Source organism: Pristiophorus japonicus, chromosome 12 (genome assembly GCF_044704955.1).
Source record: "Pristiophorus japonicus isolate sPriJap1 chromosome 12, sPriJap1.hap1, whole genome shotgun sequence".
Classification (NCBI taxonomy): Eukaryota; Metazoa; Chordata; class Chondrichthyes; family Pristiophoridae; genus Pristiophorus; species Pristiophorus japonicus.
In genome coordinates, this window is record NC_091988.1 from 74082385 (window position 1) to 74109738 (window position 27354).

At 46.3% G+C, this 27354-nt stretch overlaps 1 protein-coding gene across 11 annotated transcripts in view; it reads right to left on the minus strand.

Annotated features, from left to right (window-relative positions):
- Positions 1–285: 285 nt before the first annotated feature.
- Positions 286–27354, minus strand: part of eefsec (eukaryotic elongation factor, selenocysteine-tRNA-specific) — a 468842-nt gene continuing 441773 nt past the window's right edge. For 10 of the 11 annotated variants that reach the window (XM_070895672.1, XM_070895675.1, XM_070895669.1 and 7 more), the window contains one exon: positions 474–613. In XM_070895672.1, coding sequence (XP_070751773.1) covers positions 557–613 — 57 coding nt within the window. In that variant the 3' untranslated portion in view covers positions 474–556. Of the gene's footprint in view, positions 614–27354 lie in introns of all 11 variants that reach the window. The other variant, XM_070895666.1, reaches the window with a different exon arrangement.

Consider the following 27354-nt stretch of genomic DNA (forward strand, 5'->3'; position numbering starts at 1 on the left):
CACTCCCCACAAGGATATGCGTGTGTGTGGACATTGGCCAAGGCCTCAATCGAATACATCCTCCCCATAGGCCCCCCGCCATGGCCAAATAGCTGATTAACAATCAGTACTCAGGCAGATAAAATGGCCACTTGCTGGCATGACAGGGTGTCTGCGGAAGCGTGTACCCAGTTAGTACCTTTGCCAAGGCACAGGAGGTGGGTGGAGATGTATTAAAAACCCATCTCATCAGAAATAAAAGTTGTCCAGGCTGCACTTTAAAACAGAAAAGATCTTACAGCAATCGAAGAGATTAATTTTGATTTTATTCCTTCAGAAACCACAAAAAACCCTCACCCTGAATAATGAGCTTTAAGGCAAGGAGACTTAAAAGGAATTTTTCTTTTAATTCCTCCGTCCCATCTCACGACCTCCCTCCTTCAAAAATAAACACTTTAAGACTGAATCATTTTCTTCTGCGGGTCGAATAAATATCTCTTAAAGGCCAAGGTGATGGTTATGGGGTGCGTTTCGCTCTTCCCATCGTCTGCTTTCGTCGAGTCTTCCTTCCCTCCTTTCAATTTTTTCTTGCTTGATGGAGCAAGCTGCAGTTTACTTTCTGGGGTGAGACCATCTGTGGGCAGAGGACAACAATTATCGGGAACTTTGAGCATTTACGGACAACAACACTTGCATTTAAATAGCGCCTTTAACGTAGGGAAACATCCCAAGGAGCTTCACAGGAGTGATTGAAGACAAAACAAATAAATTTGACACCGAGCCATACAAGAAGAAATTAGGGCAGGTGACCAAAAGCTTGGTTAAAGAGGTCAGTTTTAAGGAGCGTCTTAAAAGGAGGAAAGAGAGGTGAAGAGATTTAGAGCGGGAATTCCAGAGCTTAGGGTCCAGGCAGCTGAAGGCATGGCCACCAATTGTTAAGCGATTATAATCAAGGGTGCTCAAGAGGGCAGAATTAGAGGAGCGCAGACATCTCAGGGGATGGGGGGCGGGGGGCGGCAGGTTGTGAGGCTTGAGGAGATTACAGAGATAGGGAGGGGCGAGGCCATGGAGGGATTTGTAAACAAGGATGAAATCGGGCCAGCTAATGTAGGTCAGCGACAACAGGGGTGACGGGTGAACGGGACTTGGTGCGAGTTAGGACACGGGCAGCCGAGTTTTAGATGACCTCAAGTTTACGGTGATAGCGAATGGGCTTGCTAGCCCCGTCACTCCTGTGGACTTCGATGCTGATTTATTAGATCCCTGTGCCCATAAAGCCCGCATAGAAGGAGACCACTCGGTCCATCGTGCCTGTGCCGGCTCTATGAAAGAACAATCCAATTCGTCCCACTCCCCCTGCTCTTTTCCCGTAGCCCTGCAAATTTTTCACCATAAAAGAGCCCTAGTAACATTGAATCACAGGGAAGACTCTCTACCGGCTGGAGTCATACCTCGCACAAAGGAAGATGGTTGTGGTTGTTGGAGGCCAATCATCACAGCCCCAGGACATCGCTGCAGGAGTTCCTCAGGGCAGTGCCCGAGGTCCAACCATCTTCAACTGCTTCATCAATGACCTTCTATCCATCATAAGGTCAGAAATGGGATGTTCACCCCCATCTGCTCTCTCAGGTGGACGTAAAAGAATCCCACAGCAATATTTCGAAGACGAGCAGGGGCATTATCCCCGGTGTCCTGGGCCAATATTTATCCCTCAATCAACATTATTAAAGCAGATGATCTGGTCATGATCACATTTACTGTTTGTGGCAGCTTGCTGTGCGCAAATTGGCTGCTGCGTTTCCTACAGTACAGCAGTGACTACGCTTCCAAACGTACTTTTGAGTCTGTAAAAAAAAACCCTTCCTTTCAAAAAAAAAATGCATTGTCAAAGCAATAAAGCAGCGAAGGGGTTAAAGGCCTAATTACCTAGTCTGGATTCAAACATTGCTAAAATATTGTTGTGGAATTCAGCTCGCAGACATCGTGGCATTTCTCACATTCTAAGAGGCATTGGCAGAGGCTGGGGGCAATGTGGCACAAGCCAAGCCCTCGCTATAAGGAGGAGCTGATTCACAAGAGAGAGCACGTATGTAGGCAGACAAGGCCCCGTCCAGGTATGCGGGGTATGTGGAGTCACGCCTTATCTCAAACCACCAAATCAGATAATCGCTTCTGCCCTCATGACGAACAAGAGATTGCGATAGGATGGGCTGCCATCATGGGCCTGACCAATGGGCAAAGGATTCCGTCAAAGGCCCTGGTGCCAGGAGGTCTGTAGATTACAGTGACTCCATCTCAGGCCGCTATGCATGTGCAAAGCGTGGCAGACAGGACTCCACGCAATCTCCCAGCCTCATCTATCCACCTCTGTGGAATTCTCTGGTTACAGAAAACACACTCCCTTTCACTTCAGGAAAACAGGTTAAAATATCCCCCTGATCACATTAGACACGGGACATGCATTATGCATGCAGAAATTGGGGGGAGATTTCTGCGCATCGCTGTACTAATTTCCATCACCAGCAATAAGCAAAGGGATCTATATTTATAGGTCACGAACATATGACTGACTTAACCCTTTATGGATCCGGGGCCCACGTCACCAAGGGTTGCAGCTGTCTCCAGTTAAGCAAAATGCATTCAGTTTCTCGAAAGATGCTTGACAATTTTACTAATGTGCAATCAGAAATGATTTACTGAAAATTTGATTTAGTATTTGTCGGCCTAAAATTGGTAACGAAAGATGAACAGGATGCACTGCAGCAACTCATCAAAAACATAGAAATAGGAGCAGGCTCAAGAAGATAATGGCTGATCTGATCATGGATTCAACTCCACTTCCCTGCCCGCTCCCCATAACCCTTGACTCCCCTATCGTTCAAAAATCTGTCTATCTCCACCTTAAATATATTCAAAAACCCAGTCTCCACAGCTCTCTGAGGTAGTCAATCTAGTGAACACTGCCTCCAGTGTCCAGCACAGCCTTCAGCCACCTGAGGAAGAGAGTGTTCGAAGACCAGGCCTTCAAATCTGGCACCAAGCTTATGGTTTACAGGGCTGTAGTGATACCCGCCCTCCTGTATGGCTCAGAGACATGGACCATATACAGTAGACACCTCAAATCGCTGGGGAAATACCACCAATGATGTCTCTGCAAGACCTTGCAAATCCCCTAGGAGGACAGACGCACCAACGTCAGTGTTGTCGATCAGGCCAACATCTCCAGCATCGAAGCACTGCCCACACTCGACTAGCTCTGTTGGGCGGGCCACATTGTTCGCATGTCCGGCACGAGACTCCCAAAGCAAGCGCTCTACTCGGAACTCCTACATGGCAAGCGGGCCCCAAGTGGTCAGAGGAAACATTTCAAGGACACTCTCAAAACCCCCTTGATAAAGTGCAACATCCCCACCGACACCTGGGAGTCCCTGGCCAAAGGCCGCCCTAAGTGGAGGAAGAGCATCCAGGAGGGTGCTGAGCTCCTCGAGTCTCGTTGCCGAGAGCATGCAGAAAACATGCAGCGGAAGGAGCGTGCGGCAAACCAGACTCCCCACCCACCCTTTCCTACAACCACTGTCTGTCCCACCTGTGAACAGAGACTGTAATTCCAGTATTGGACTGTACAGTCACCTGAGAACTCAGTCTTAGAGTGGAAGCAAGCCTTCCTCGCTTTCGAGGGCCTGCCTATGATGATGACCTTCTCTGAATTGTCTCCAATACAAGTATATCCCTCCTTAAATAAGGTAACTTCGAGAGCACCTCCCTCCCCTGCGACCTCTACCACCTAGAAGGGCAAGTGTAGCAATGTTGTGGGAACACCGTCACCTCCAACTTGGACATATATCGCCGGTTCCTGCATCGTCGCTGGGTCAAAATCCTGGAACTCCCTCCCAAACAGCACTGTGGGAGCACCTTTACCACACGGGCAGCAGCGGTTCAAGAAGGTGGCTCACCACCAATCTTCTCAAGGGACAACCAGGGATGGACAATAAATACTGGCCAAATTGAAGAAAAACTCTTAAGTGCTGGCTCAGTTGGTAGCACTTGTACCTCTGAGTCAGAAGGTCCCACTCCAGAGACTTGAGCATATAAATCCAGGCTGACACTTCAGTGCAGTGCTGAGGGAGCGTTGCATTATTGGAGATACCAGCATTCAGATGACACAAAGTGAGGTTCTGCCTGGCTGTTCTGGTGGGTGTTAAAGATCCTATGGCACTTTTTGAATGAGACCTGGCCAATTCTTCCCTCAACCAACAAAAAAACAGATCAATAATCATTCATCTCATTGCAGTCTCGGGATCTTACTGTATGTATAATGGTTGCTGTGTTTGTCTACATAACACGATCTCTGAGACAGATGTGACAAAGGGTTATATGAATGCAATTCTTTCCATTAACTCTGCTCTTTAAGCCCATGTTCCACCCTGTGCTGCCTGTTTAGCATCAAATTGACACAATCCCAAACATGTACACTCTCTTAAAAGTCACGCCACTGAGGAGGTCAAGCATTTTTTTTTTAAAGATATTTATAGAGTTCTTTCTCCCTATGCCACACACCATCCTTCGTCAAGGGGAGCGAAGAGGCAGTAGCCTGAAGTTTGTATTTTACTACTCAGATTGTTGTGGGTTCAAGTCTCACTCCAGAGATTTGAGCACAAATATCTAGGCTGACACTCCCAGTGCAGTACTGAGGGAGCGCTGCACTGTCGGAGGGACAGTACTGAGAGAGCGCTGCACTGTCGGAGGGACAGTACTGAGGGAGTGCTGCAGTGTCGGAGGGGCATACTAAGGTAGCGCCGCCCTGTCGGAGGGGCAGTACTGAAGGAGCGCCGCCCTGTCGGAGGGGCGGTACTGAGGGAGTGCTGCACTGTCGGAGGGGCAGTACCGAGGGAGCGCTGCACTGTCGGAGGGGCAGTACTGAGGGAGTGCTACACTGTCGGAGGGGCAGTACCGAGGGAGCGTTGCACTGTCGGAGGGGCAGTACTGAGGGAGTGCTGCACTATCAGAGGTGCCGTCTTTCAGATGAAACGTTAAACCGAGGCCCCATCTGCTTTCTCAGGTGGACCTAAAAGATTCCATGGCACTATTTCGAAAAAGAGCCAGGGAGTTATCCCAGGTGTCCTGGGGCCAATATTTATCCTTTAATCAACATCACTAAAACAGATTATCTGGTTATGATTACATTGCTGTTTGTGGGAGCTTGCTGTGCGCAAATTGGGTGCCGCATTGCCTATATTACAACAGTGACTACACTTCAAAACGTACTTCATTGGCTGGAAAGTGCTTTGGGACGTCCGGTGGTCGTGCAAGGCACTATATAAATGCAAGTCTTTCTTTCTTGCTATTAGAGTGCAATGTCACATGTGAATTTTAGCAGGCTGTCCTTTCCCTACCTACATTATCCTCAACCTTTCTTTATTTGTGGGCTAGCTTGTCTGACTACTTTGCTCGAATCTATTATTCCCACAATGATCACGGTTAAACAGTCGGTCCACACTCATTCTCCAGGCTCGCGGTTGGATAAAGGCCGCTTGGGTGACGAACAACGATGGGCTGAATGGCCTCCTTCTGTGCTGTATCACTCTACGCCTGGGATGGGGAAGATCGGGGAGGGGGGGAACTATTCAGAGAAGAACCGAAACACTTAATTTTTTTTCTCCCAGAGCAGTACAGTTGAACTCCAGTTTTGTTTTGTGTTTTGATACGCTGTCAAGCGCCCCGCGGGCTGTTTGGATTCTTGCTCTTGTGCGGTGCCTGACAGGCCCTCAGAGACAAGGCGCTGTGCTGATCTTTCCAGTCTTCAGATCCCCACGGGGAGATAAGGGAACAGCACAGTTGGCAGCAATGCGATTCGCTGGCAATCGGCTCAGCCCATCTCGCAACAACGTGGCTCCCCCCACTTTTGCCCGGGCTGGCGTCAGACCTGAACCGCGCAGGCAAAATACCCGCAGCACACACAGAACAGGTAAGGCCTGTCGGCAATGCCTTCTATTGTGCTCTGCCCTTATATTCCGAAAAGGCCTGGAGGTGCGTCTCAGCAGCAGGCGACAAACAACAAGGGCGTCTGACTAAAACCACACAGGTGCTGACCAAACTCTCAGCACAACCCCCCACCATTACCCCCGCCCCCCCCCCCCCCCCCCCCCCCCACCATCTGCTACCAACGGACCACAGAATGTGCTCGGACTTCAGTATTCTTTTTATATCGAATTTACATATTCATTGCAGTTTAGAAGACTGAGAGGTGATCTTATTGAAATGTATGAGATTTAGAGGGGGCTTGGCAGGGTGGATACAGAGAGGATGTTTCCCCTCGTGGGGGAATCTAAAACTAGGGGGCATAGTTTTAGAATAAGGGTTCACCCATTTAAAACGGAGATGAGGAGGAATTTCTTCTCTCAGAGGGTCGTGAATCTTTGGAATTCTCTACCCCAGAGAGCTGTAGAGGCTGGGTCATTGAATATATTTAAGGTGGAAATAGACCGATTTTTGAATGATAAGGGAGTCATGGGTCATGGGGAGCTGGCAGGGAATTGGAGTTAAGGCCAAAATCAGATTAGCTATGTTCTTATTGAATGGCGGAGTAGGTTTGAAGGGCCGAATGGCCGACTCCTGCTCCTAATTCTTATGTACAGCACGGGAACAGGCCATTCGGCCCAACTGATCCATGCAGGTGTTTATGTTCCACACGAGCCTCTAATGCTATCTGCTGTCTTGTAGAGGGCAAGTCTGAGTGACCAGGAATGGTATCACTGGCTGGGAAATGGCTCTGCAGTGTGCGATACTGTGCGACTATTTAAAACCTGTTACATAAAAACCCAGTGATTTCTAACTGACACGGTTTTTGTTTTGGGTTTCTCCACCACTTACTTATGACCTTTCTTCGGTTATCTAATCATGTCATTTGCTCAGCAGTGATATTTGGATTTAACTGAATTCTACAGGGATTGTCTTGAATAGGATTATAAATTCCAGTCCACTTTATATTCCCTAATAGTCACATCACTTTCTTATCTTATATAGGATTATATAAACAATTTGCTATTCCCCTGGATTAATTCATAGGATTACACAGGATATATGGCACAGACACAGGCCATTCGGCCCAACCAGTCCATGCTGACATTTCATCATCATAGGCAGTTCCTCAAAATCGAGGAAGACTTGCTTCCACTCTAAAAGTGAGTTCTCAGGTGACTGAACAGTCCAATGTGGGAATTACAGTCTCTGTCACAGGTGGGACAGGCAGTGGTTGAAGGAAAGGGTGGGTGGGGAGTCTGGTTTGCCACATGCTCCTTCCGCTGTCCGCGCTTGTTTTCTGCATGTTCTCGGCCACGAGACTCCAGGTGCTCAGCGCCATCCCGTATACTCTTCCTCCACTTAGGCCGGCATTTATGCTCCACTCGAGCCTCCTTCTGTCTTTCCTCATCTAAGTCTATCAGCAAAACCCTCTATTCTCTTGTCCCTCATATGCTTTACTAGTCTCCCCTTAAATGCATCTATACTATTTGCCTCAACCACTCCCTGTGGCAGCGAGTTCCACATTCTCACCACTCTCTGGGTAAAGAAGTTTCTCCGGAATTCCTGATTGGATTTATTAGTGATTATCTTATATTGAAGGCCTCTAGTTTTGTTCTTCCACACAAGTGGAAACATCTTCTCTACGTCTATCTCATCGATACCCTTTCATAATTTTGAAGATCTGCATTGGGTCGCCCCTTGACTTTCTCTTTTCTCGAGAAAAGAGCCCCAGCCTGTTTAATCTTTCCTGGCAGTTATGTGCAATATTTGATCCATCTGATTTCACACTAACAACAGGTTGCGTTGTTTTTTTTAAAAGATCACACAGAATTTTATGCGCCATTCACATTCAGTGCAAATCCGCTTTCCGCGAGCTAGTAGTCCCACCCACAATACAGGCCACGCCCTCAAATCAAATTAATCGCCATGGTGAGTTTCCGCTGATTGCACCTGTTTGCGGGTCTTCGAAGAAACTCTAAATATTAAGCTGTTTTTCTTTTTAGACGCAAGTACATAATAGGCATGTTTTAGATACGATTTTAAAAAATTTACTAAGAAACAGACGATTGCACCCCAATATAACCAGCAAATGTTTCTGTATAGTTTTTAAAGTAATTTTCAGATATTTAAAATCAGGTTACTCACAGGTGGTGGACCAGACACTGATTAAAATGCTTAATTTTTGTGATAAACCCATTTTCAGCTGTATTAATCATACTGCAACAATCAAGAAAGAAGAAAGACTTGGATTTATATAGCACCTTTCACGATCAGCGGATGTCTCAAAGTGCTTTACAGTCAATGAAGTACTTTTGGAGTGTAGTCACTATTGTAACGTGGGAAACGTGGCAGCCAATTTGCACGCAGCAAGCTCCCACAAACAGTAATGTGATAATGACCAGATAATCTGTTTTAGTGATGTTGATTGAGGGATAAATATTAGCCAGGACACTGGGGAGAACTGCCCTGCTCTTCTTCAAAATAGTGGCTGTAGGATCTTTTACATCCATCTGAGAGAGCAGACGGGACCTTGGTTTAACATCTCATCCTAAGGATGGCGTCTTTGACAGTGCAGCGCTCCGGGCGTGTCAGCCTAGATTTATGTGCTCAAGTCCCTGAGTGGGAATTGAACCCACAACTTTCTGGCTCAGAGGTGAGGGTGCTCTATCAAGGAATATTTTTAAAAGCAGAATAAAAAGAAAAATTCTGTTGTGAAACACGTGACAGATTGTGTGTTTGGGGATATGCAATGAGTTTGAATGGAATCCTGAGGGGAAAAAAACATTTCTCAAACTAGCGCAAGTTTGGGTACAATATGTGCACAGATCACCTGAAATATAAGAAATGACTTTTTGGCAGAGAGACAGAAAAAAAGGAGTAGAATTAAAATGCAATGAGTCATGTTTAAACTGTACATGCTGTGGTCAGACCACACCTTGAGTACGGAGCCCTGTTCTGGTTATGGGAGACATTCCACAAGAGGAGTCCCAGACCTGGACAGAAGATGGAACTATGTGGGAGACGTGCGTTTGGGGGAGAAATATTTTCCTTCAAAGGGCTTTTTAATAAAGAATGCATTGCAAGTGACTTTGAAGCCAATTCAATCACAACATTTAAGAGTGAATTCGATAACCAATTAAGAAACATTTTGAAGCTGTATAGGGAAGGAGCAGAGAAGAGGGATTCAGGGAATGGCTTTGATGTAGAGCCAGTACTGGCAGAGGCACTCGAGAATCATAGAATCATAGAAATTTACAGCACGTAAGGAGGCCATTTCGGCCCATCGTGTCCTCACCGGACGACCAAGAGCTATCCAGCCTAATTCTACTTTCCAGCTCTAGGTCTGTAGCCCTGTAGGTTATGGCAGTTCAAGAGCACATCTAAGTATTTTTTAAATGCTATGAGGGTTTCTGCCTCTACCACCCTTTCAGGCAGTGAGTTCCAGACCCCTACAACCCTCTGGGTGAAGAGATTTCCCCTCATATCTCCTCTAACCCTCCCCTCGATTACTTTAAATCTATGCTCCCTGGTTGTTGACCCCTCTGCCAAGGGAAACAGATCCTTTCTATCCTCTCCATCCCCTCATAATTTTATACACCTCAATAAGGTCTCCCCTCAGCCTCCTCTGTTCCAAAGAAAACAGACCCAGTATCTCCAATCTTTCCTCATAGCCAAAATTCTTCAGTCCAGGCAATATTCTTGTAAATCTCTTCTGCACCTTTTCTAGTGCAATCACATCTTTCCTCTAATGTGGTGACCAGAACTGCACACAGTACTCCAGCTGTGGCCTAACCTATGTTTTATAAAGTACAAGCATAACCTCCTTGCTCTTGTATTCCATTCAGGACAAAGCAGCCCGCTTGATTGACACCCCATCCACCACCTTAAACATTCACTCCCGCCACCACTGGTGCACCACCACCTTAAACATTCACTCCCTCCACCATCGGTGGCTGCAGTGCATACCATCTACAAGATGCACTGCAGCAATTCGCCAAGGCTTCTTCGGCAGCACCTCCCAAACCCGTGACCTCTACCATCTAGAAGGACAAGGGCAGCAGGCGCATGGGAACACCACCACCTCCAAGTTCCCCTCCAAGTCACACACCACCCTGACTTTGAAATATATCGGCGTTCCTTCATCGTTGCTGGGAACTCCCTCCCCAACAGCACTGTAGGAGAACCTTCACCACACGGACTGCAGCGGTTCAAGAAGGCGGCTCACTACCACCTTCTCGAGGGCAATTAGGGATGGGCAATAAATGCTGGCCTTGCCAGTGACGCCTAAAACCTGTGAATGAATTAAAAAAAGGCACAATGGGCCAAATGGCTCCTGTGCTAAATTTCTTTTGGGCTTGGATGGACAACAAGAACAACTTGTATTTATATAGCGCCTTTAATGTAGTAAAACGTCCCAAGGCCCCTTCATCAGTACAACATTTGACACTGAGCCACAGAAGGGGAAATCAGCGCAGGTGACCAAAAGCTTGGTCAAAGAGGTAGGTTTTAAGGAGCATCTTGAAGGAGGAAAGAAAGTAGAGAGGCGGAGAGGTTTAGGGAGGGAGTTCCAGAGCTTGGGGCCTAGGCAATAGAAGGCACGACCACCAATGGTTGAGCGATTATAATCGGGGATGCTCAGGAGGGCAGAATTAGAGGAGCGCAGACATCTCGGGGGGTTGTGGGGCTGGTGGAGATTACAGAGATAAGGAGGGGCGAGGCCATGGAGGGATTTGAAAACAAGGATGAGAGTTTTGAAATTGAGGCGTTGCTTAACCAGGAGCCAATGTAGGTCAGTGAGCACAGGGGGTGATGGGTGAGCGGGACTTGGTGCGATTTAGGACACGGGGCAGCCGAGTTTTGGACGATCTCAAGTTTACGTAGAGTAGAATGTAGGAGGCTAGCCGGGAGTGCGTTGGAATAGTCAAGTCTAGAGGTAACAGAGGCATGGATGAGGGTTTCAGCAGCGGATGAGCTGAGGCAAGGGCGGACTTGGTCCCTTCATCTAAATCATTTATAAAGAGTGTAAATAGCTCAAGCACTGGTCTTTGCAGCACCCCACTAGTTACAACCTTCAAATCTGAAAATGACCTATTTACCCCGACTCACTGTTTTCTATCCTTTAACCAATCCTTTATCCATGCTACTACATTACTCCCAACCCCATGTGCCCTTATCTTACTTAACAACCATTTATGTGGTAGCTTATTGAATGCCTTTTGGAAATTCAAATATACTAGATCCACTGGTTCCCCTTTATCTACCCTGCTCGTTACATCCTCAAAAAACTAATAAAAATTTGTCAAACACGATTTACCTTTCATAAAATCATGTTGACTCTGCCTAATTATATTATGATTTACGAAGTACCCTGTTACCACTTCATTAATAATGGATTTCAGCATTTTCCCGACGACTGATATCAGACTAATAAGGTGGGTCTGACCAGAACTGGACACCGTGCTCAAGGTGGGTCTGACCAGAACTGGACACCGTGCTCAAGGTGGGTCTGACCAGAAATGGACACCATACCCAAGGTGAGTCTGACCAGAACTGGACACCGTGCTCAAGGTGGGTCTGACCAGAACTGGACACCATACCCAAGGCAGGTCTGACCAGAACTGGACACAGTCATCATCACCATCATCATCATAGGTAGTCCTTCGAAATCGAGGAAGACTTGCTTCCACTCTAAAAGTGAATTCTCAGGTGGCTGTACAGTCTAATGCGGGAATTAGTCTCTGTAACAGGTGGGCCTGACAGTGGTTGAAGTAAAGGGTGGGTGGGGAGTCTGGTTTGCCGGACGCTCCTTCCGCTGTCTGCGCTTGATTTCTGCATGCTCTCGGCGACGTGACTCGAGGTGCTCAGCGCCCAGCAGACGCCGTTCCTCCACTTTGGGCGATCTTGGACCAGTGATTCCCAGGTGCCAGTGGGGATGTTGCACTTTATCAAGGACACAGTGCACACGGTGGGTCTGACCAGAGCCCTGTACAGTTTGATCACAACCACCTATGACTTGTATTCTACTGTTTTGGCTGTTACGTTGTCTATTTTTCCTGCTTTAGTGTGGTACTTTAATTGTTAACATTAAATTTAAGTTATCATTGTTATGCCAAGATGCATATTTTCTCCAACTCATTTTGAAATTGCTGCGCTGCTTTCTTCGATTCCACCGCCCCTCCTAGTTTGGCATCATCTGCAAAATTTACCCATTTTGCATTGAGTTTCTGCATCTAAGACAAGGGTACAGATTGAGAGACAGCAGTGGTTCCAACAGTGAGCCCCGAGGAACCCCAGGTAGCACCTTCGGCCATCCCGACATAACTTTTCCAACAAGTATCTATTGTTTTTTTAAACTCTTGGGCCAATTCCTTGTCCATGCCAAGCATTACCCTGAATCCCCACAGCTTTGAGCTCAACTAACAGCCCTTTGTGTGGAAATGTGTCAAATGCCTGCTGGCTGTCTGGGTACACTCATTCACGAGGTTTCCCACATTCCAGTTGGATTGGCACTTCCTCAGTTGAGTTTCGGAGGTTTGTCCCGCCCTCTGAAGCCACTCCCACAGCAGCGAAGTCTCACCCTACATTATGTGCAGCTCCTGCAGTGGAGCTGAAAACGGAGACTTTGCAACTCAAAGTGCTGTCCACTGAGCCAAGCTGACATATTTATAGGCCTCAGCGAGAGATGATCTGTGAGTGAAGCTAAAAGGAGTCCAGGGTAACAGTGAGAAAGAGAGAAAGAATGAAAGAAAGAAACTTGCATTTATACAGCGCCTTTCATGACCTCAGGACATCCCAAAGCGCTTTACAGCCGATTAACTACTTTTTCTTGAAGTGTAGCCATTGTTGTAATGTAGGAAACGCAGCAGACAATTTGCGCACAGCAAGTTCCCACAAACAGCAATGTGATATTGACCAGATAATCTGTTTTAGTGATGTTGGTTGAGGGACAAATATTGGCCACAACACCGGGGAGAACTCCTCTGCTCTTCTTCGAAATAGTGCTGTGGAATCTTTTATGTCCACCTGAGAGAGAGCAGACGGGGTCTCGGCTTAACGTCTCATCCGAAAGACGGCACCTCCGACAGTGCGGCGCTCCCTCAGCACTGCACTGGGAATGTCAGTCTAGATTTTTGGGCTCAAGTCTTTGACTCCAAGCCAGAGCTGAAAAAGCCATATCACCCTGCTGTACTCTAATTCAGGAGTACTCTCGGCAAATAAAGAGCACAAAACTGTTTGCTTTTAAACCCCTATTTTGAAGTCATTTTAGTTCTTTCACCCTTTGCCAACAGCACTGTGTGCCGTGCCACAATTATATCCTGCGCCAGTGTTATTTTACTCCTTTCAACTTACACGGACAGCCCCTTCATCAATAAACAGCCTGCTCATTGAGGCCATGAAGACTCATTGCGTGGGGAACTGCCGAGGTGATCCCAGACAAGTCTCACACGTCCACGCTTGGGTTCCAACAAGTCTCACTCCAGGACTCCATGCGCGGAACCTGAACGGATGGACACGCCCATGTGGTACTGAGTGAGTGCTGAACTGTCGAGGGTGCTGTCCTTCAGATGAGAGGCTAAGCGGAGGGCCAGGTCTGCTTTTGCCAGTGGTCCGAATGGACTTTAAAGATCCCAAGTCGCTATTTCAGGACGAGCAGCTGTCCTGACTGACATTCTCCCGGACATTGCTGTTTGTAGTCCACTGCTGTGTGCAAAACGGTTCCCATGCTAAAAGACTTGCATTTATATAGCGCCTTTCACGACCAATGCGCTTTACAGCCAATGAAGTACTTTTGGAGTGTAGTCACTGTTGTAATGTAGGAAACACGACAGCCAATTTGCGCACAGCAAGCTCCCGCAAACAGAAATGTTATAATGACCAGTTAATCTGTTTTTGTTATGTTGATTGAGGAATAAATATTGGCCAGGACATCGGGGATGACTCCCCTGCTCTTCTTTGAAATAGTGGCCATGGGATCTTTTACGTCCAGCTCAGAGAGCAGTCGGGAACTTGGCTTAACGTCTCATCTGAAAGACGGCACCTCCGACAGTGCGGCGCTCCCTCAGCACTGCATTGGGAGCGTCAGCCTAGATCTATTTTCTGAAGTCCCTGGAGTGGGACCCACCACCTTCTGACTCAGAGGCGAGGGTGCTGCCCACTGAGCCACAGCTGACACTCTGTTAACCTATTTAAAGCAATTCATCATACATGAAGTGAATTGGGATACATTACGCACCACTTAAAACATCCACATCTTAAACGGGGCAGTAGCTGATATTGGCCAAAACGCGATAACCATTAGCCATAATTAAAAAACAGAAGCTGCTGGAACTACTCAGCGGGTCCGGCAGCATCTGTGGCCAGAGAAACCGAGTTAACGTTTCAGGTCGATGACCCTTTGTCAGAACTGGAAACGTTAACTCTGTTTCTCCCTCTACAGATGCTGCCTGACCCGCTGAGCATTTCCAGTTTCCTGTCTTTATTTCAGATTTCCTGTATTCGCAGTCCTGTGCTTTCGTATAACCACCAGCCATCTGCATTAACATCCATTTCAAAGTTGCCGGGTTTTACCATCTTCAAGAGCTCTGTTTATTTTGGTCAGGAACAGCTGCGCCTACTCACTCTGTCTGAGAAACTGTCTTTAAATTAACAGGCTGTTCCACAAATAACAGTACATAATTGCCCCCAGCAAAATGCTTTGCACTAAAGGCAATTTCTAGGCTTCATAGATTCACTCATTCAAAATCCTTTCAAATTTAGATGACAGCAGAGGCTGCAGTTGAGTTTGACTTGGAGAAAATGCTTTATTTTGCATCGGTTATACTGGACCTTGGGACTCTGGCACATCAGCTTGTGAGAAGAGGATTTAAATCCAACCCAATCTGGCTCAACATTTACATTTCATTCACTGCATCAACCTTATTGAAAATTACTTACTTGATTCAATCTTCGAATATCCTCATTTCTCTTGCCCTCTTTCTTTAGCTCAGTTTTGCTTTTCTAAGGCTGTTTTTCCAGTTACTATCCGACTGGCCTCTAACCTTTTACCAAAGGAGGAGATTCTAGCAACAGGGCTTCTTCAATCATTTGAATCGGGAGAAAAGTGCCAGTGTGAATTGGGAAGAAAGAGAGAAAGAAAGACTTGCATTTCTACAGCGCCTTTCATGACCACTGGACGGCCCAAAGCACTTCACAGCCAATGAAGTACCTTTTGAAATGTAGTCGCTGTTGTAATGTAGGAAATGTGGCAGCCAATCTGCGCACAGCAAGCTCCCACAAACAGCAATGGGATTATGACTAGATATTCTGTTTTTAGGTGTTGATTGAGGGATAAATATTGGCTAGGACACCAGGGCTAACTCCCCTGCTTTGCTTCAAAATAGTGCCATGGGATCTTTTACATCCACTTGAGGGAGCAGACGGTGCCTCGGCTTAACGTCTCATGCAAAAGATGGCATCTCCGACAGTGCAACACTCCTTCAGTATTGACCCTCTGATTGTGCGGCACTCCCTCAGTACTGCCCCTCCGAGAGTGCAGTGCTCCCTCAGTACTGCCCCTCCGACAGTGCGGTGCTCCCTCAGTTCTGCCCCTCCGACAGTGCGGTGCTCCCTCAGTACTGTCCCTCCGACAGTGCGGTGCTCCCTCAGTACTGCCCCTCCGACAGTGCGGTGCTCCCTCAGTACTGCCCCTCCGACAGTGCAGCCGATTAACACCCGATCTTAGTAAAAAGAGGCGGTTGTGGAGAAAGTTCAAATGTCCATAAAACAATATGGGCTTTAATAGGTGAAAGGGCAAGGAGAGAAGAGAAAAAAAAAAGGCACAAATATTTGGTCGAAATGTGTCCTGTGAGGCCAGGAGCCATTAACGCAGCAATTACAGGCGCTCCTCGATGTTTGGGAACAACTTCATTCCCACTGAAAAGTAGCAGACCCATTCATGGCTGGACGGAGGCCTTCGCAGAATCTGGCCCTCCACATGAAAGTGACGCCAGCAATTGGAAGCAATTTGCTGAACTGTTTGAAGATTAAATTAATCATGGCACCAACAAACAGCACTTGGGAAACAGTTTTGTTTTTATGCATTCTTTCCTGATTACCCAAAATGAAAGCCAAGATACAAAACGTGCTTTTGGTACTGGAAGGTTGACAGCAACAAATGCTCCCATACTCGCTGCTTTGTTTGCAATTATTTAATACTTGAAAAGGCCGTGTAGGATTTTTTTTAGCTCTGCATACATACTGTCTTTGTTCCTTTTTAATGCATGCGGTTCTCTCTCTCTCTTTATCCTTCTTATCAAAAGAGGCAAACTCTTTCCCATCTTGACTTCTGTTCAACTTAAAACTTCAGCGGCCTAGGCCCCAAGCTCTGGAACTCCCTCCCTAAATCTCTCCGCCTCTACCTCTCTTTGAGGCACTCCTTAAAACCAACCTCTTTGACCAAGCTTTTGGTCACCTGCTGTAATTTCTTCTTATGTAGCTCAGTGTCAAATTTATTTGTTTTGTCTTATAACACTGCTGTGAAGCGCTTTGGGATGTTTTACTATGCTAAAGGCGCTATATATATATATATACACAAGTTGTTGTTGTTGTTTAAATGGGATGTGGTTAAGACTTCAACTCTGCCATGACTTCCCATGCCATTCCTTTGCTCAATATGCAGAGGTAAATTGGCCCAAGGGGAGATGCACCACTCTCTGTGACACGTCGGAGGAGAAAGGGAGGGGTGCAAATAGCAAAGAGGTCCTCCCCATTGAGTGAATTAATTTGAAGTGCATAGACAAGTTGCTGTGTAGGTAAATGCAGTTTGCACACAACAAGATCCCACAAACAGCAATCGGCTGTTCATTGAGGAGGGATTATTGACCAGGCCACTGGGAGAGCTCCCTCATCTCCATCCAATTGGATCTTTAAAATCCACCTGAACCACATGAAGAAAGACTTGCATTTATATAGACCACTGGACGGCTCAAAGCGCTTTACAGCCAATGAAGTACTTTTGGAGTGTAGTCACTGTTGTAATGTAGGAAACGCAGTAATTAACTTGCACACAGCAAGCTCCCAAAAACAGCAATGTCATAATGACCAGAAAATCTGTTTTTGTTATGTTGATTGAGGGATAAATATTGGCCCCAGGACACCGGGGAGAATTCCTCTGCTCTTCTTCGAAATAGTGCCGTGGGATCTTTTACATCCACCTGAGACAGCAGACAGGACATCTGTTTAATGTCTCATCCGACATTTTTAATATCTAACCTGAAGGATGACACCTTCCTTACTGAAGGAATTCAGTCTTACTTTAGTCTCATCGTTTGCACCCAAGTTTTAAATATAATTTATTTTTTGTTCTAGATTTTCAATCCAGATTTTTAGGAATATTTTTCAAATTAATTTTTCTTTAATTATTCTTTCACCACTCAGAAGGACACAAGCGTTGGGAAATAAGATGGGGCTTCAGTGACAACGGAGAATTTATTTACCCATTTTAATTACTATCGTCTGTTTCACATGTTGCACACCAGCACTGCACTCACACTTGGCTCCATTGTTATTTGAGTTTTAATCTTTCTCCTAATCTTGAATGTTGTTTTTTTAGCAAATTTCTTAAGAAATCTAGTTCTCATTTTAATTTATTGCCTAAATTACAATAATTTTAATCAATGCTTATTTTCCTGCTTGCTTTAGTCAACAAAACAACACTGACGTCAATCCACAACCAATAAACACACTTCTATTGTGTCTGACACAGCTTAAGAGTCAAAAAGGATTACTGCGCTTGGCATCATATCTGTGCAGCGGATGATAAACATTTATGTAAAGGGAGATTATGGTCTTCTGCAGGAAGCTGGTGCCATCTATTAACCATTTGGAGACTTTAGTAAAGGGAAAGCGAGAGATGTACATGCAAGTGAGAGAGATGAGAGAAAGAGTGGGCAAGGAGAGAGGGGCGGAGTGGGGGAGAGAGGAGTCAGTGAAGAGTGAGGAAGTAAGGTACATGAAAGGAGAAGAGGAAGGAGGAGGAGAGAGTGGGAAAGGGAAAGTGAGACAAATGGACAAAGCAAGAGGGTGTAGGAGAGAAAGGGAGAAGAGTGGAAGAAAGAACATTTCTAGCAAAACTAACATACTGAAATTTAGTAATTCAACAAAATGTCTAAAAGATATCCATTTTCCAAAACCTTCATCAGATAAGAAAGGAGAGGGGAAAGAGAGAAAGGATAAACGTTTGAATGAAGAGTTACTGAGGTTATATGAGGAACGCTGTCTCAGTGTGTCAGTCCACCTCTCTCCTCCCTTATTTCATGTCCTCAAACGTTTTTTGAATCCTTGAGCAACACCACAAGAGATACATTGCTGTCTCATTGAACAAGGTTTGTGCAGTGAGTCAGGAAAGGCCTTGCAGCACTAGTGTGTTCGCAGCCATTTATCTGTCACCAAGGCCATAAGGCAGAACTAAGTGGAGAATCCCTCTTCAGCTCCACCCCCCCCCCCCCCCCCCCCCCCACCCCACTCCTGCCCCTCTCCTATTAGAAATTAGACAGCTAGCCATACAGGAAAGAAATCTTCAAAGAGAAAAATAATCAAGAAAAATACAAGATGGCTTGGATTGGCGCCAATGAATATCAAACTTCACCTCGTTCCCCTTTAGCTGTGAGACTGCACTTCTTTTAATGCAACGTGGTTACACTCAGCGTCCAATAGCCAAGCAAATGATGGTGGTCGAGGGCAGAGCAGGGGTCAGTTCGTACACTGGCCATGGTCTAGAGTCTCTCGGTTCTGGAGAGAGGTGATTGATGGAGACTTTATGACATCCGGCACTCTCTCGATGTTTGGATAGCGCTATCTGGGGGCGCATCTGGGCTGTATGCCGAGCGATGTGGCTAGAAGATGATAGGCCGGTCTTGGCTGCTGTCAAAACAGCCAGCGATACAAACGTGGAAAGGTAAGAATATCACTTCTAATGCTCGAAGGGCAAGAAGTAATGGAGAAGGTGCTGGCAGAGCCACAATTCGAACCTGAAATGTGTGACCAATTACGGATCCCCTTTATAGCAGTTTTTATAAACCCAATGCATCAGAGAAAGGATCAACAAAGATAAAGCAGAAACAGGAAATATGATAGGAAAGAAAAATTAGTTGTCAAGATTCAAAGGGAGATAAGGGCCTTGTGTTGAAATATCACAATAATCACTTAAGAGGAAGGAAGGTTTAGGGGAGTCTGTTTTGTTCAAAGCACTCACCCTATTTATTGCACAAAATTACATTGAGTCTGGAGCGCAGAAACTGGCCATTCGGCCAAACTGGTCTATACTGGACAATTATACTCTACATGTGCTTCCTCCCACCTGTTCCCCTATCCCTCCATTCCCTTCTACCTCATCTATGCACCAAACCTCCCCTTAGATCTGCCAATGCTCCCTGCTTCGAACACTCCACGTGATAGCGAGTTCCACATTCTCACCGCTCTCTCTGTAAAGAAATTCCTGCTGAATACTTTACCTAGAAATTGGCCTCTTTGGCGCCTCCCGTTATCGCTGGGGGCAGGGGGCCAAACTTCGGTTCCTCCCCATGCAGCATCGCAAGGCGACAAGCCGGGGGAGACGTTGTTCGGGAGGCCGGGCACTCCGGGGGCGCAAGTTATAGGGGATCGTAGAATCATAGAAATTTACAGGACGAAAAGAGGCCATTTCAGCCCATCATGTCCGCGCCGGCCTTCAAAGAGCTATCCAGCCTAATCCCACTTTCCAGCTCTTGGTCCGTAGCTCTGTAGGTTACTGCACTTTCTGGGTGAAGAAATTTCCCCTCAAATCTCCTCTGAACCTCCTACCAAATACTTTAAATCTATGCCCCCTGGTTGTTGAACCCTCTGCTAAGGGAAATAGGTCACAAGAACACAAGAAATAGGAGCAGGAGTAGGCCATTTGACCCCCGAGCCTGCTCCATCATTTAATAAGATCAAGGCTAATCTGATCATGGAATCAGTTCCATTTCCCTGTAACCCTTTATTCTCTTATCGCTCAAAAATCTATCTCCACCTTAAATATAGATCCTTACTATCCACTCTTATCTAGACCCCTCATAATTTTATGCACCTCAATAAAGGTCTCCCCTCAGCCTCCTCTGTTCCAAAGAAAACAAACCCAGCCTATCCAATCTTTCCTCCTAGCTAAAATTCTCCAGTCCCGGCAACATCCTCGTAAATCTCCTTTGTACCCGCTCTGGTGCAATCACGTCCTTCCTGTAATGTGGTGACCAGAACTGCAGGCAGTACTCCAGTTGCAGCCTAACTAGTGTTTGAAACAGTTCAAGCATAACCTCCCTGATCTTGTATTCCATGCCTCGATGTTGCCGAGGTAAGTGGGAAAATTGTTAAAATTTTTTCCATTTCTCTTGGGCCGTGATCGATCAACCTGGCATGCTGCTGCAATGCATGGGGCTGATCGAGCCAGATCGCGGCATGGTCAGGGACCAGCTCACTTGGCCCAGTGCAGACCTTGCAGCGATGGCCCTTTCTGAATTTCTCCCCTTTATTTGATCTGTTCGTGGCCCATCTTGTATTCCTGCCCCCTTGTTCCTGACTCACCCACAAGTGGGAACAGTTTCTCTACATCCGTCCTATCGAAGCCCCTTCATCATTTTGAAGATCTCTATCAGGTCTTCTCTTGGTCTTCTCTCTTCCAGAGAATATTATACTCTTACCCGATATTTTTTTGATGCTTTTTGACAAAATGCTGATTTTTTTTGTAGCAGCATGGACCTCGCGAGCCGGGTCCTACTTCCTGCTAGGCTGCTGCAGGGCACACATTTCAGCAAATGTTCCTCTGTCTCCCAGAGACGCTCCATTGAAAAGAGCCAGGCGGGAGTGAGGGGCCGGGGGGGAGCGGGGAAAGAGAGGTTAGCGTGACCACAATCCAGTCTGAAGTTGATCTGGAGCCGGCCAGCCCTAGCAATCTGTGGTACAGGTCAGGGACATTTGCACAGCCAGTCTCTGGTGCAGTTTATCGGGGTCAGCTGCCCCTGGAATTGCAGCTATTGTTGCTTGTAATGGAGCATGAGGATACTTCACCGAACTTACGCACAGCAAGCTCCCACAAACAGCAATATGGTACCGAGCAGATAATCTGTTTTAGTGATGTTGGTTGGAGAATAAATATTGGTTAGGAGACCGGGGAGAACTCCCCTGCTCTTCTTTAAATAGTGCTGAGATCTTTTACGTTTTCCTGAGAGCAGACGGGGCCTCAGTTTAATGTCTCATCCGAAAGACGGCCTCTCCAACAGTGCAGCACTCCCTCAGTACTGCCCCTCCGACAGTGCAGCGCTCCCTCAGTAATGCCCCTCCGACAGTGCAGCACTCCCTCAGTACTGCCCCTCCGACAGTGCAGCACTCCCTCAGCACTGCACTGGGAGTGTAAGCCTAGATTTTGTGCTCACGTCTCTGGGAGACTCTCAGACTTGCCCGAGAGTGGCTCTGGAGTGGGTCTTGAACCCACAACCTACTGACGAGAGAGTGCTACCCACTGAGCCATGGCCATCACCAGCAAATATCATCTAATTGACTTCAGGGGTTCAGAAGAAACAACAATTACCTGGATGTACCGACTTAGACAACTTCCCATTGTGCATTCTTGAACACTGGCCTCAAAGGAACAGCTCAGATGAGACAATGCACCACCCCAGCAACTACGCCAATTATAGAAACACAGGAAGGCCATTCAGTCCCTCGAGCCTGTTCCGTCACACAATTAGATTATGGCCGATCTCTCTCTCCACCTACCCGGTTTGGTTCCATATTCTTTAATACCCTCAAACAAGAAACATCCATCAATCTCACTTTTATCATTTTCAATTGACCCCTAGCCCCAACAGCTTTTTGGGGAAAGAGTTCCAGATTTCCACCACCCTTTGTGTAAAGAAGTGCTTCCTGACATCACCCCTGAACGGCTGGCTCTAATTTTAAAGTTCTCTCCCCTTGTTCTGGACTCCCCCCACCAGAGGAAATAGTTTCTCTCTATCCACCGGATTGAATCCTTTAATCATCTTAAACACCTCAATTAGATCACCCCTTAATCTTCAATACCCGAGGGAATACAAGCCCAGTCTCTGCAACCTGTCCTCATAATTTAACCCTTTGAGCCCCGGTATCAGAGCCCATGAGCAATTACATGGGTGGGGTAGGTCCTTGGAGGGATTTAAAGATGAATACAAGGACTTCTGAAGGTATTGGCCCTGAAATTCCAGCCTCCCCGGGTCCGTACGGAGTGTGTACGGAGAGTTTTCCGATCTGTCAAGTTTCTGGCTTGACAGATGGCCAGATCTCGGGGAGAAGGACATTCCCACGGCAGAGATTGGGCTATTTGCCCATCTCTTGCCCAGCGAATGTCCTTAAAACTCTTGCGCCTGGTAAAAGCAGGCGCATAGCCTATTTTTACCAATGTAAGAGTTTAAAAACTTATCAAAAACATAAAAATAAAATGTAAAAATATTTATGTTAAAAACCCTGCCCACTCAGGTAATTTATTTTAAACCATAATTAAAACTTTTTTAAAAAATCGGCAAATTTTTTTTTTCAAAAACATTTCTATCAACTTTAATTTCTATAATGTATTTATGTGAAGTGTTTTTTTAATGTTTTATGTCATGTTTGGGTTTGTTTCTCATTCATAGTCATAGGAATTTGGGACTTATGAAACTCCTATTACTATGAATAAGAAAATATCTCACCGTGATTGGGTGTCCAGGCCCACGTGACTCCTACGGATGTCCCAACGTGAGCGCGCTCTGTTGCGCAGAAAGAGGAGGCCTCAGGACTGGAATCTCAGGTGAGCGTTCGACCAAAAAGTAAGTGTGCATCTTTTCTCCTATTTTTAGTCGAGCGCCTACGGGAAGAAGAAACCGGGATTTCTGCACCAATGTGTTGGGGACAGGAAGCCAGTGTCGGTTAGCGAGGACAGGGACAAGTGATCGGGACCTGGTGCGGGCAGCAGAGGCTGGAATAAGTCAGAGTTTATGGAGGGTGGAGGATAACAAGAGGAGTGTTGGCGTAATAGAATCTGGAGAAATCAAAGGCGTGCATGAGGCCTCGGCCGCAGAAGGGCCGATGTAAGGGTGGAGATGGAAAACGTTGCGGAGGTGAAGCCAACAATCTTTGTGATGGAGGGGGTTGCAAAGCTCCAAACATGTGGAATAACAAATCCTATGGATGAACTAACTGAAGTGGCATAACTAACCCTCAAGTCACCTCTGGCTATGCAATTGTCAGCAAACCATGGTTATTTATGTATAACCGAAGCAGGGGAGGTCCGAGCATAGAGCCCTGGGACATTGCACTCAAAGTAAAAGATAAAACAAAAAATAATACTCTATGAAGAAAACTGCATAGTCAGTCGGAGTCCCAAAGAGGATAATTGAATCTGAGGATGTTACAGGCTGGAGGGGCAGGAATCTGTGGAGTCAGGATGTCTTGTGGAGTAACTTGGACAGATTTTGCACCTGGTTAATCAAAGGCAGATGAAGTTCAATAGAGACAGAAAGCTGCAGACCTTGGAAATAAAAACATGAGGTACTGGGATACCAGGGTGGGAGAGGATTTGTAAAGGGGGAGACCTGGAGGTGTCAGTTCACTCATCACTCACTATATGTCTAAGCAGCATGAAGTAGCGAGAGCCAGAGAGAAAGAGAGAGAAAAAGAGAAAAAGAGAGAAAGATAGAGAGATAAAGAGAGAGAGATAAAGAAAAAGAGAAAGAAAGAGAGAGAAAAAAGAGAGAAAGAGTGAAAGAGAGAAAGAAAAAGAGAGAGGTAAAGAGAGAGATAGAGAGAGAAAGATTAAGAAATAGAAAGAGAGAAAGATTAAGAAATAGAAAAAGAGAAAGATAGAGAGAGGTCAAGAGAGAGATAAAGAAAAAAAGAAAGAGAGAAAGATCGAGAGAAAGAAAGAAAGAAAAAGAGAGAAATAAAGTAAGAGAAAGAGAGAGATAAAGAGAAAGGAGGAGAGAAAGAGAAAGAGAACGAGAGAGATAAAGAGAGAGATAAAGAGAGAGAGAAAGAAAGATGTTAAAAGCTAGAGGGGCAGGAATCTATGGAGTCAGGATGTCTTGTGGAGTAACTTTCTACAGCGCCTTTCATGACCTCTGGATGTCCCGAAGCGCTTTATTGCCAATGAAGTCGTTTAGAAATGTAGTCACTGTTGTAATGCAGGAAAGTAAATAGGATGCTGGGTTATATTGCTTGACCATTTGAGTTCAAATCTGCAGAGGTTGCACTGAAACTGTACAAAGCTCTGTCCAGGCCCCAGTTGGAGTAGTGCGTGTAGATCTTTACGTGCGACATGAGGGATCGTCCAGACCCCAGATGTGGTGCAGAGGACAGCAACAGGACTGTTCGAGGGATGAGCAACAAAGAATAACTGGGGACGTTCAGCCTCTAAAAGAAACGTCTCACAGGGGACTTACAGTAACTTTTACAAGATACTTAATGGGAGGGAGAAAATGCAGAACAAGAGAGCACAAGTTCAGAGTTATGAAGGGAAAGTTTAAGACTTATTTAAAGTATTCCTTTACACTGAGCAGGATCAACAGCCGAGACTATTTGTCAAGGGAAGGAGGGCAGGAGACTGGAGTTAATTAAGAAACAGCGTGACGCTGCCATTGGGAGATGAGGGTTGGTACTCAGGAATGATGAGTGCAAACGGGCTGAAGGGCCTTCTTCATCTGAACATCCCTCAACATATTTTACAGCAACAATTACAATTTGCTTTTATATAGCATCTTTAGCATAGTAAAAAGAGGCTTTGAGGGTGTCCTTGAAACATTTCCTCTGCCCACCTCGGGCTCGCTTGCCATGTAAGAGTTCCGAATAGAACTCTTGCTTTGGGAGCCACCCATCACCTCTGTGCTCACTGACATATATTGGCCCCAAGACACTTCACAGGAGCGTTACCAAATGATGGTTGACACCGAGATATTAGTACAGGAGACCAAAAGCTTGGTGAAAAAGATAGGTTTTAATGAGTGTCTTAAAGGAGGAGGGAGAGGTAGAGAGAGGTTTAGTAAGGGAGTTGCAAAGCATAGGGCCCAGGCAGCTAAAAGCAGGGCCGCCAATGGTGGAGCAATTAAAATTGGGTATACGCAAGAGGACAGAGTTGTGGGGTTGGAGGAGGTTACAGAGATAGGGAGGGGGCGAAGCCATCGAGGGATGTGAAATGAAGGATGATAATTTTTAAATTGAGGCACTGCCGGACCAGGAGCCAATGTAGGTCAGTGAGCACAGGGGTGATGGGTGGCTCTATTCGGAACTCCTATATGGCAAGCGAGCTCCAGGTGGGCAGAGGAAACGTTTCAAGGACACCCTCAAAGCCTCCTTGATAAAGTGCACCTGGGAGTCCCTGGCCAAAGACTGCCCTAAGTGGAGGAAGAGCAACTGGGAGGGCGCTGAGCACCTCGAGTCTCGTCGCTGAGAGCATGCAGAAAACAAGCGCAGGCAGCGGAAGGAGCGTGCAGCAAACCAGACTCCCCAACCACTCTTTCCTTCAACCACTGTCTATCCCACCTGTGACAGAGACTGTAATTCCCATATTGGACTGTACAGTCACCTGAGATCTCACTTTTAGAGTGGAAGCAAGTCTTCCTCGATTTCAAGGGACTGCCAATGATGATGATGGTGGGTGAACTTGGTACGAGTGTGGATACAGACAGCGGAATTTTGGATGAGCTCAAGTTTATGGATGGTGGAAAATGGGAGGCCGGCCAGGAGAACATTGGAATAGTCAAGTCTAGCAGTAACAAAGGCATGGATGTGGGTTTCAGCCGCAGATGAGCTGAGGCAAGGATGGAGACGGGCAATGTTGCGGAGGTGGAAATAGGCAGAAATGGAGTGGATATGTGGTTACAATACTATCGGACAAAAGTCACTTAATTAAGGCATTTTAATTTGCTCCCAAATGCTTGGATTTTCCGATGATGTTGGAGCATGTAAGTCTCATTGCCTGGGATCTACTTCACATAAGGCAGCACTACATCGGAAAGCTGACTTAGACAAGCCATGAAGCTGGCTGCCATGGGACATGGAAACATCAGATTGGTGCAGGCTCGTATTGTCCAATACATTAGCACCCTAGGCACATGTGGCGAAGTGGAAATCCAGATGAGGTGAATTCCATTTCTAATTAGCAAATCCAAATTGAGTAATAGACACCCTACTTAGACAGGTGACCTCAACATTCATACTCGCATGAATTATGAATGCAAACTTCAACACTTCTGTTGGTAAAATAGTAAGACGATATCGAGAGTGTGTGAGAGTGTTTTTTGATCGTTGTGAGTGCTTTACTTGGTTGGTTACTGAATGGTGGGAGATGTTTGCTCAGTAAATATTCAAGTATGAAGTACATTTACCTGGATTGTATGTGAGGCCTTTTCTATTAAAACGAGTGCCTGTGGCTCATTGTCCCCTGTGGCTAGGTGACACTAAGAGTTAAGGTTTGGGGCACGAGATACATGGGGGATGTGAGGAAGAACCTTTTTACGCAGCGAGTGGTAATGACCTGGAACTCGCTGCTGATGAGGGTGGTGGAAGCAGAGGCAATCAATGATTTCAAAAGGAAATTGGATAAGCACTTGAGTGAAATAAACTTGCAGGGCTACGGGGATTGAGCAGAGGCATGGGACTGACTGTATTGCTATACAGGGAGCCGGCATGGACTCGATGAGCCGAATGGCCTCCTCTATAACTCTATGACCTGTAGCCACAGTTGTGGCTGGTCAGTTATTTCTACTGGTCAGTGCTGGTGTGGAAGAGGTGACTCCATGAGGTTGAGATTAAGAAAAGGTCACTGGGTAATACAAGGGAAAACTGTACTCTGGCCCATACTAGACCTAATTAGGGAGTGTATGATGCTAACATGGGGTGCCAAATGCTCAATTGTTCCATTCCCTCAGACTGACACCGTTTTTGATTTATTTTCCTTGTATAACCGAGGTCCATGGGCCATGGTGCAGATCACCATCAGGACTGAGAAGAGCAGGAGAGTAAACAAGGGTGATCAAGCTGCAGTGGTTGGCTGGTTCTTGGGTCTCAAAACCCGTTAATAGTAAGGGGGGGAAGAGAAGATGGGGTCAGACGAGGAGCTCCACGGTCTCAAGGTCCTGGGACATGACGAGTTAGAGCAGGAGATACTCTGCTGTATCTTGATTTCAGTATAATGATGGTACAGAGAGGAGGACCGGTGTGTAGGACGGAGCTTCGGAGGAACAATAATCCTCATTTCCTGTAACCTCCTTCAGCCCTACAACCCTCCGAGATCTCTGCGCTCCTCCAATTCTGGCCTCTTGTGCATCCCTGATTATAATCACTCCACCATTAGCGGCC